This window comes from Cynara cardunculus, assembly GCF_001531365.2.
Source record: "Cynara cardunculus var. scolymus isolate 2C chromosome LG 11, CcrdV1, whole genome shotgun sequence".
Lineage (NCBI taxonomy): Eukaryota > Viridiplantae > Streptophyta > Magnoliopsida > Asterales > Asteraceae > Cynara > Cynara cardunculus.
The window spans coordinates 10,041,815-10,051,826 of record NC_037538.1 but is presented as its reverse complement, the minus strand read 5'-3'; the positions used below and the strand labels follow the sequence as shown (position 1 = coordinate 10,051,826).

Sequence of the window (10,012 nt, the reverse complement as noted above, 5' to 3'; positions counted from 1 at the left end):
GAAGCTGGAGGCATGAAGGTTTGGTTTTCTAATGATCATTAGCGAATTCATTAAGACCAATTGGCCATTTATTAGTGATCAAGATACAAGGAGGTACTTTGAGCAGTGGGCTGATGTTAACACATAGTTGTATAATATATACAGGGGTTTCTCAGTGATAGAAGTCGGATTAACCATAGACATTTGCATAACGATTCTAAATTGGACTGCTCAAAATTGTTTGGTTTGTGCAGGTAAAAATAATGAGGGCCCTCCAGCTGTTTGGTTCGTTGGTCGACGGAAAAGAAGCAGCAAACAGCTGCTGTTTGGTCGCGCATCGGACGGGAACGGTTGCTGTTTGGCAGCTGCCGTTTGGTCGCACATCAGACGGAAACGAGCTGCTGTTTTGGCTTGTGCAGCAGCGGAAGATCAAGCAGCGAGTAGCTGCTGTTTTGCTCGTGCAGCAGCGGGAGATCAGGCAGCGAGTAGCTGCTGTTTACTCGTGCAGCAGACGGAAGAAAAGCAGCAAAGCAGCTGCTGATTGGTCGTGCTGCAGACGGAAAACAAAATGAATATTGATTATAGTTTAAGAGAAGAAATTGCGACACAATTACAAAATGAATATTGATTCTAGTTGTTATGAGACTTTATTCGTGTTTTCTATTGTGTTTTGAACCAATTGACGTATTTCAATTGAATTTTTGAATGTGTTAAAAGTATATGATAGTTTACAAATGGTTTAAATGATTGGATATTTCAGTTAAATTTAATTGAAATGAATTGATTCAGATTTCAGACTTCAGAAGTTTGTCAGTTTACAAAAACAAACAATCTTATTGATTCAGATTTCAGATTTCAGACGTAAAAATAAACAGTCTGACTGATTCAGATTTCAGACTTCAGCACCACCTCTTAAAATTCAGAAGTGAATTCAGACTTCAGACTTCAGCACCTCTTAAAAAACAAACGCCACCTAAGATTTTTGATAAATTTGCTTAATAAAATAGTATAGATAAATATTTTGAAAGTAATAAACGTGAAAGTAAAATATTATAATAAAAAAATTATTAAAAAAAATTGATATCTCCCATATTTTCCAATTTGCAAATCGCATCCGATGTGAATGATATATAACCCTAGCCCAAACAAGACAACATAACGTTAGGGTTTACAGGTCGGTAGCTTTAAGCATTCCACCACCTTCTTCAAGAAATGGGGAAGAAACCCAAAGAATCCCACCCTGAAATCCCTAATTCTTCTGCTTCAGTTTCATCAGGCAGTATTTTCAAATCCCTTTTCGGTGGTGGTGTAGAAGAACCAGACGATCCAACCTCTGTTTCGATTTTCTCAGATTCCAATCCGTTCCGAAGTAAACACACCAATGAATCTCAAGTAATTCCTGAAAAACTTCAGCAAGTTCTTCGATTAGACATCGACAGTCCACGTAAGAATGACCCCCTGATCCCTGATTCTGCCAGTGAAGCGGTGAACAAGAGGAAAAGGAAGGAGAAATTGCCCAACAACAATGATTCAGGTGATTCTGACATTGAAGGAGAGATTAAGAAATCAAAGGTGGAAAGTGGGTTTGTTGCAGAAAGTTCAAAGAGCACCAACTTTGATGAGGAGAAGAAGAAGAAGAAAAGGAAGAGAGACGAGGTTGAGGCAGAGTATGAGGAAAGAAAATATGGGGCCATGGATTTAGATTTGAAGGAAGGTGAAGGGGTTAAAGGAAAAGTTGGGGAGAAAAGAAAGGAATTGGATAGGGGAGAGGATCTGCTTGTTCCAAAAGAAGGATTTGATGATGAAGAGAAGTTATTGAGAACCATATTTGTTGGAAATCTGCCATTGAAGGTGAAGAAGAAGGCATTGTTGAGAGAGTTCAGTCAGTTTGGAGAAGTAGAATCTGTCAGAATTCGGTCTATTCCTTTGTTAGATGTGGGTTTTCTTGTATATGCTCGAATTTACATTTATTCGAGCTCATCTAAGATGTGCATTTGATTTGGTTTTTTGGTTGCTTACAGGACAAGACTCCAAGAAAGGGTGCTATAATCAAGAAGAAAATCAATGATGCTGTTGACAGGTTATATAAATTTACAGAAAAGATTTCTTGTTTCTTGTTTGTGTCCAATATAGTTTGCCAAATCCCACGTTTCAAGACAACATGTTTATGTGCACTTTTAATGTTATGGTAATGTTATACTTGTATTTAGTGTCAATAATTCACCACGACATTGTAATGATTCCACTGGAGTCTATGTGCTTCCAACATTTTGTGTTTACATCTATGTAATGCTCTATCGATCTAATTTACCTAGATGTGGGCGTTGAACACCATTTTGTCGACCTTATTCAATTACATGATTCGTTTACTTCTCTACGGAGATTGACAATGAAGTTTGTTAGTTACCTATGTCTTTGGTCCTTGCATTTGAAAACAGAACAACTAATAGAAATTGATCGTTACAAAAGGCTCGGTTCTTTTGGGAAGTAGTGAACAAGTATGTATATCTGATTCCCAAAGAAAATAGACCAATCTTGCTTCAAAATAGAAAGTTGGAGCTTTTATGATTTTCTCAACATAACAACATTTGGAAATGGTAACATCAGGCTTTTGCTTCTTACATGATCAACATGAAAGAAAGTTTAGATGCTATTGTTTCATATCGTCAATCTGTATTCCCCGCCCTCCATTTTCTTGGGTCACATCAGTATCCCACAATCGTAATTTTGTTTCTCATTACATCGTCATATATGTATTTTTTAAATTCCTTGTACTTAACTGAAAATTTTAATGATTATCATTTTGTTCATTGAATGTAAATCCCTTGGTGAATGCAGGGTTAATGCATACATTGTTTTTAAGACGGAGGATTCTGCTCAAGCCTCTTTGTCCCATAACATGGCAGTTGTAAGTTGCTTTTCTGAAAGTTTAATGTCTGTTTTTTCCATCTTCCACTCGGAAGTCCGAAATTATTATTAGTATAAAGTTCGACAATACTTAAGAGTTTGCTAACTTACTTCTCAAGTAAAGAGATTCAGGAATCTACCTCAAATGGACCTTATCTTTCTTAGCTGCTTTAATTCTATTTTTTTTGGTCCGTAAGTACGTTCTATATGTTTATTACAGATATCCCTCTAGTAGCCTATAAAACACAGTCACAACGTTCTCATGAATATAATTTGTCGTTTAGAATATCTCAATTCGCATAGAACAATTTATTTCTAGTGAATATAAATAACGTGAAAATCTTAAGAACGTTTCCCGTTTGTTGGGCTGTCTGTCATTCAGGTTCTGCAATTTTATTGTCTATAGGTTATAGCCTTCTTATTTTCTACCCATTTTTTTCTTTAACGATATTTTTGTGGTTCATATCGCACTCTTCTTGGTTAGATGTTTTTTTCTTTTTGTGGCCCATTTGCTTGCAAATTGTTGAGAGGACTTGTATAAGATGGGTTTTCTGTAATGATACCAGAAACATCAAATTTCATGGAATATGCAATAATTTCGCATACGGTTTGGCTTATTACTTATGAGCATACAAACTAGTAAATTGTGAATGATGCAACTTAATCTTGAAAAATTTAATGATTCTATGTTGGGTATTTTTATCTAGGTGGGTGGAAATCATATTCATGTCGACAGAGCTATCCCACCTCGCAAGAAATTGAAGGGAGAGAATGCTCCACTCTATGACAGCAAAAGGACTGTATTTATCGGTAACCTTCCATTTGATGTGAAGGTACATTTCTTGTGCATAATTTTTGACTTGTAGGGTGCATTTGGTACGTGGTACAGAACGTGACATTAGTAGTACATTACATAACAGAAATTTGTCATACTTTGGGCGCGAGATTAGACCGACTGGGATAGGATGGGACTGAGTGGGACAAAAGTGCATTTTTTGCCCCACCAAAATAGCTCAAACAGAAATCAGGGAGATAAGACAAGATTGGTAAATTACTAAACTACCCATGTCACAAATTAAAACCCTAAAACCTTCCACAATTCTGTAACCAACCAACCTCACTCTTGCCTGTCCAGTCCTGTCAGTGTATCAAACACACCCGTACTGGTGCTCAGGTTGTTCATTTTACTGATCTTGGTAATTTCTCCCAGGATGAAGAACTTTATCAGTTGTTTACTGGTTTTAACAATCTGAAAGACAGCATCGAGGCAATTCGAGTCGTCAGAGATCCTGGTACAAGCATGGGAAAAGGCATTGCTTATGTCTTGTTTACGACAAGGGTATGCATAGACACATTTATATCTATCCAATTGTGTCATAGCTTTTTTCACAAAAACAACTGCTCTACTTTTGGGTAGAGGTCAAGTCTTTGTACATCTTACCCCGTACCCTACTTTGGAGTGGGATTTACCGGGTCCATTTGGTTTTCAATTGTGTCATTGCTTTGTTTTTCATCTATAAAATATAAAAAGGCCTTATTCTTTCTCACCAAATAAAAGAATCTTTCGGCATTTATCATGTGCTTTTGCTTTGTGTATTATTGCAGGAAGCAGCAAATACGGTTGTTAGAAAACATAAACTGAAGATTCGAGATAGGGAGCTGAGGTTATCTCATGCCATGAAAGCAAACTTGACACCATCCAAGCAGAAGGAATCATCATCAACCAACAATTATGATTCCTCCAAGAAGCCAACTGCCGGCAACACCTCTTACCAGGGAATACGGGCCAGCAAATCCGGTGGCCAGAAGAAGTTTGCCACAAGAATCGCTAAACCGGCCAGGACTGAATCAAGAAGTGAAAATACGGTCAAGCGAAAAGTGCGTTCTGAAAAGAGGCCTTCAGTTGCCGCTAGAAAGGCAGCAGCAAATGCAGCTAGAACTGGCGGAGATGGCAACAGCGGAGGTACAAAGCGCAAGCCAGAAAGCCGCACGCCACAGAGTAATAGCCGAAACAAGAAACCTAGGAAATTCAGGTAGGTGTGGTGTGTGTGTCCCAAACAGCATGTTATACTAAAGCCAGGAAATTTGTATACACTCTTTTACATCGTTTAGATTGCTTTAATGTTTATGGCAAAAGAATTCATTTGATATCATGTTATCTTCCTCCCTTCATGATAGTTTGGTTCAGTTTGTTGTTTTTAACGGATCCATGCATACTCCTGGGGCAAATGACATGAAAATACAACATATCTTGGGGCTGTTTGGTTGGTTTTCATCAAAGTCTTGAATGGATAAAAGAGTCTGTTTAGATTAATCATTAATCTGCTTTTATAGATTGAGAAGGCTTTTGTTTGGGCATGGATTTTTCATAGATGGAAGAATCATGTTTTTTAATTGAGAGGGGTCGATCCGGAAAATAATTGACTTTCTGCATAAAACAACATATGAAAGCTTACTGAATAATCCACTTTCTATATTATTAAGGGGTTATTTTGTTTGTTTTTAATTAAGTCATGCATGGATAAAGTTGACTTAATAAATAAAGTTGTTTATAAGGATTAAATAAAATTGTTGTTTGTTTGTTGTGATGAATAAACTGTCTGAAAGATTAAGATTGACATTTTACCCTCTATCCAAATTATCAAACATGACATAATAATCACATTTCTTTGAAGTATTTCATCAAACACTTTATAAGCATCAACTCTTCAGCCTAAATACAGATTCATAAGACAGACTTTGGAACACCTTCAATCTTCATCCATCTAAAACAAAACAAAGGTAATATTAATTCATCATTAAAGTAATTGTTTAATTGGTCTTCATCATCTAAACTTAAACCTTAAGAATTTGAAATCACTATTGCTAGGTCACAACTCACCTAATCATCATCTATAGTTGCAAAACAAGATCTAAAATCCAGACAAAACCCTATAATCAAAAGCAACAGATGATTTTTGTTGACAAATCAATGCTGGAGCACGAGTTATGAGATCGACCAACAATGAGAATACCAACAGCAGTAGCAGAAATCGATGCTGGAGCACGAGCAAAGATCGAATAACAATGAGAAGATCAACTACAGTAGCATAAATCGATGTTGGAGCACGATCGGTTATGAGATCGACCAACAATGAGAAGATCAACATCAGTAGCAGCTACAGAGGAACGAGATTGAGAGGTAGCAACGATGAGATAGAGCAGGTTAGCATCAAACCAAGCAAAACAACCGGGAGAAGAAGGGAGGGGTTTGTTTTTACCAGCGGTAGTGGTGTAAAAAAACTGGCTGAATGGATAAAGGAGTCTCCATATTGCTGAGCGATCAAGCCATTAATTTATCAACAAGTCGCAAACAAACAGGATGGTATGGCTGAGCGAATAAGCTCAACATGCCATTAAGCCCTATAAGTCATAAACAAACAGGCCCTAAGCCACTTATAAACAATCATATATAGATGATCGAATAAGTTCTGAGTTCCATTAAGTTTATTAAGCCGCTAACAAACAGACATGATTCTTACTTTGTACAACATACTTCCAAAAATATTCATGTTGATATCTCAGATATAATATAACAAACATTTACATCACCGGATGTCGCACAGAGTTGAAATCGGGACAAAGTAAAATGTATTATCAGATGTCAACAAAATACCTAAACATTTTAGATGTCACGCTTGAGGTACCAATATGAAAAGCTTTGAAAATATGTTACACAAAATGAGAAACAGACCAAAATACGTTGCATTTTCATACAAATTCTAATCCCGATGCCGGAATTATGCATTCATCTAATCTTACTATCCATGAAAGGGATAAAGCACAAAGAAGTGAGGATGGGTAAACAGCCATGATTCTAATTAATGCAACCAAAGATTTAAACAACACTTTGCACCTAAGATTATAAGGTTGGAAGTTTTCAATGCCTGAAAATTTAAGACAGTGTATTCCAGGATGTCTTTGATACTTGCACATTAAAACTAAACCGGCATCACGACAGAAAACAGTCGTAAAAACGTTCTACAGATTCCTTCACTGCCCCGAGGCTCGATGCCAACCACCGAATCTTTAAAACAGAACCGGAGCTCCAAGTTGATGCTAAGATCTGTACAGGCTTCCAAGACACCAAGAGGGTTGGTCTGGAATCATATTGGTTTCATCAACGAAACACTAAGGCTTGTTCTTGTTTATCAAAGTAGGCGTAATGGACACGATCCCTATGAAAAATAACGTGCCTATAGACTGTATGTCGTAGAGATCACCAATCGAACGTAATTCACCCAGAGCTATTCCAGCCTGTCAAGAAGAACAGAAGTAAATTACTGTACTACCAATGTCAGATTAAAACCCTAAAACCGTCCTTTATTCTTTCACCCGCCTGCCTTGTTGCAAACCTCTCAAGTCCCGTTTGCATGCCAAACGCACACTTAAAGGACTAATCTACAACAACCATCAATCGTGCCACAACTTCTTTTTATAGAACTTACAGTGACAAAAGATGCAAAAAAGGTTATAAAAGAATACCTTGACGGTTACATAAGCTGCTGGAATGAGGCCGACAGAAGTTGCCAAGAAGAAGATATGATACGGCACATCAACAATTGGCGATGCAAAATTTATAAACGTATTTGGCAAAGTTGGAGTCACCCTTAGGAAAAGCATGTAGTTCAGCAGCCCGCTTCGCCTTTTCGCCACCTAAGTAAAAAGAAAGAAAAGAAAATCTTGAATGCTTTTAGCAACAAAAAGGAGATGCTCCAAATATGTCAGAAGGTTATTATTCTCGTAGATAACCCCCATGGAGAATTGGATTGACCATATTGAGGCTCACCTGGTCTTGGAAGAAAACCAGTTTATCAGGCCAGAGAGACGAGATAAGGGGCCGGCCGATCAATTTAGATAGAAAGTAGCAAGAAGATGCTCCAGCAGTGGCAGCAAACACAACCAAAGCTACACCTTTTAAGACCCCAAAAAGGGATCCGGCAAGCAATGACATGAAGACAGTTCCTGGAATCATGAATGTTTGCATAAAGATGTAGACGGTACAATACCCCACGAGAACTTGAATGGTGTAGTCACTTGTATAGCTCTCGAGATGCTCTCTGGAGACCACCACAAAAAAGATGCTTACTTTCAGAAAGAGGATTTGTGAAAAACACACGATGGATATGCACACACACAGACACGCAACATCAATAGGTCAACTAAGTGTCCCACGTGTTGTGCAGTCAGGGGTTTTCGATCTCCAGTTCCGCAGATGATGCTGAATTGGAGATCCAAAACCCCTGTTGAAACACGAAGAAACACGTAGAATTCTGAAGGTTTTAGATTAAGTCGTTATAAAGCACCAAACATGGTAAAAGTTTTAATGGTGTAGATAGGGAAATGGAAGGTCATCTTCTATTATATGTGATCGTTACAAAAAGATGCAGAGATCAAGAAAGACGTTGGTCATTAGATTATAGTTAGGCGGATGAAATAACGACAAACTACAAGAAGATCGTGTGATAGAAAGGTTCCATTCTAAAAGATAAGTTATTGTAGGTGAAGGCTACCTGCAACGATTTACAAAGCACAATACAGCGCCACCTAAAGATAATAAGCACACAAGATGAATGTAGCATAAATGCACAGATGTTTCAGGAGTTCGGTTAACAGAAATACGAGTGACTGAATCTGAATGATTCTAAAGAAGATGGATGTCATTTATATAGGTTCACCTCATGTTTTCAAGTAATGTTTGAATAACTTTTTAGCTAATTGTCGAAACAACGACGATGAACAACCATTTACACGGAACTAAATTAGCATCTTTTTCCATCCCAAATCAAGAATTCGATAACAAGATTCAAATAATTTACAAGTAATACATACTAAATGCTATTCCTGCAGCTGTCAATTTCATTAGAAATCAAACAGTATGATACAAGACTTGAAAAGCAAGATTTTTTACAGGTGATTCAGATTAAGATATTGAGGATGAAGAAGATGACAGGAAACTACCCACTTCATAAAATAGGGTTTCAAGTCAAATTCAGAAATAAAATCCAACAAAAAGTAAAATCATGAGTAAACCCCATCATCTATAACACAGTAGATCCAGGTTTTAATACTGAATAAATGAAAGGGTATGTGGGAAATCGAGTACCGGAGAATATGAAGATCTTCAATCGTTTTTGGAAGCTTAAGAAAACTGTAATCAGAATCCGGTAAGGTGAGGTAAACTCCGGCGAGACTAACGGCGAAGATCAAAAGAACGCCGGATGCACCCGCCAATTCAAGAAACGTTAAGGGGAATTTCGACTGTGGTGATGGTTTGATTTCTGCCCCATTATCATCATCATTTGATCTCACTGAAGGAGAAGAAGAAGAAGCCACAAGCTGTTCTTGTTCCATCTACTTGATTTCTTCTTCTATTCTCCTATTTGAAAAACAATAAGCTTATCAAAAGGATTCTGAAAATCACAAGAATGATGAGGATAATTACAAACCTTAGCACTGAGTTGGAAGGCAAGAAATTGAAGGAAGAGAAAGAAGAAAGAAACCTTCTTCCTGGAGACTAGCTTTCAGAACCCCCTTCTCACTATATACAAAAATAATTCTTGAAAATAAATAAAAATATTTTTTTATTTTTTTTATTACAACATTGGCTAAGTAAAATTTTAATTTTTTAAAAATAAAATACATTCATTCTCTAATGAGAGTGTATAAAAACAATTTATTGGCTTATTTCGATATGATATCGGTAATAAAATTTTTTAAATGTTTGAATAAACAACTTATACCGATGTCAAACCGATAATAATTTTTTTTTTAAAAAGTTAAAATCTTCTGACTTATAATAAGTTGATAAGCGTTTTTGTAAAAAAAACATAAATTGTTTCAAATAAGCAATTCCAAAATTACCTTAATGCGTCTTTTATTTTAAAGATTATAATATTAATTATATTATTAAAATATTTTATTTATTTAATAAAATATTATTTCCTCTTTATATATTTATCGTCAATGTTTTTTTGATGGTGATTATTAAAATCTATTTCTTTCATTATTTTTAAAATTTAAAGATTTTTATGTTTCTTTTTATTTTAAAGAATTGTTGGAATGATTTGAAATCTTTAAATTCTTT

General features: G+C 36.3%; 2 protein-coding genes across 2 annotated transcripts; one reads left to right on the top strand and one right to left on the bottom strand.

Moving 5' to 3' along the window:
• Positions 1 to 1,152: 1,152 nt before the first annotated feature.
• On the top strand, positions 1,153 to 5,039 carry LOC112522173 (RNA-binding protein 34). The gene is made up of 6 exons (XM_025131258.1): positions 1,153 to 1,914; positions 2,001 to 2,059; positions 2,818 to 2,887; positions 3,594 to 3,719; positions 4,097 to 4,225; positions 4,492 to 5,039. The coding sequence occupies exons 1-6, from the start codon at positions 1,192 to 1,194 to the stop codon at positions 4,921 to 4,923; spliced, it is 1,539 nt and encodes a 512-aa protein (XP_024987026.1). The 5' UTR covers positions 1,153 to 1,191; the 3' UTR covers positions 4,924 to 5,039.
• Positions 5,040 to 6,608: 1,569 nt separating this feature from the next.
• On the bottom strand, positions 6,609 to 9,441 carry LOC112521222 (uncharacterized membrane protein At4g09580-like). The gene is made up of 5 exons (XM_025129947.1): positions 9,375 to 9,441; positions 9,032 to 9,304; positions 7,715 to 7,985; positions 7,411 to 7,581; positions 6,609 to 7,182 (listed from the first exon to the last, which is right to left on the bottom strand). Exons 2-5 carry the CDS (start codon positions 9,277 to 9,279, stop codon positions 7,057 to 7,059), a joined length of 816 nt encoding a protein of 271 aa, XP_024985715.1. The 5' UTR covers positions 9,280 to 9,304; positions 9,375 to 9,441; the 3' UTR covers positions 6,609 to 7,056.
• Positions 9,442 to 10,012: the final 571 nt, after the last annotated feature.

Excerpts from the sequence above, each read along its gene's own strand:
- LOC112521222 (XM_025129947.1), bottom strand. The coding sequence starts at position 9,279 with ATGGAACAAGAACAGCTTGTGGCTTCTTCTTCTTCTCCTTCAGTGAGA. Across the intron at positions 7,582-7,714 it reads TGGTTTTCTTCCAAGACCAG|GTGGCGAAAAGGCGAAGCGG; the intron begins GTGAGCCTCAAT and ends CTTTTTACTTAG. Across the intron at positions 7,183-7,410 it reads CAGCTTATGTAACCGTCAAG|GCTGGAATAGCTCTGGGTGA; the intron begins GTATTCTTTTAT and ends TCTTCTTGACAG.
- LOC112522173 (XM_025131258.1), top strand. The coding sequence starts at position 1,192 with ATGGGGAAGAAACCCAAAGAATCCCACCCTGAAATCCCTAATTCTTCT. Across the intron at positions 2,060-2,817 it reads ATCAATGATGCTGTTGACAG|GGTTAATGCATACATTGTTT; the intron begins GTTATATAAATT and ends TGGTGAATGCAG. Across the intron at positions 4,226-4,491 it reads ATGTCTTGTTTACGACAAGG|GAAGCAGCAAATACGGTTGT; the intron begins GTATGCATAGAC and ends GTATTATTGCAG.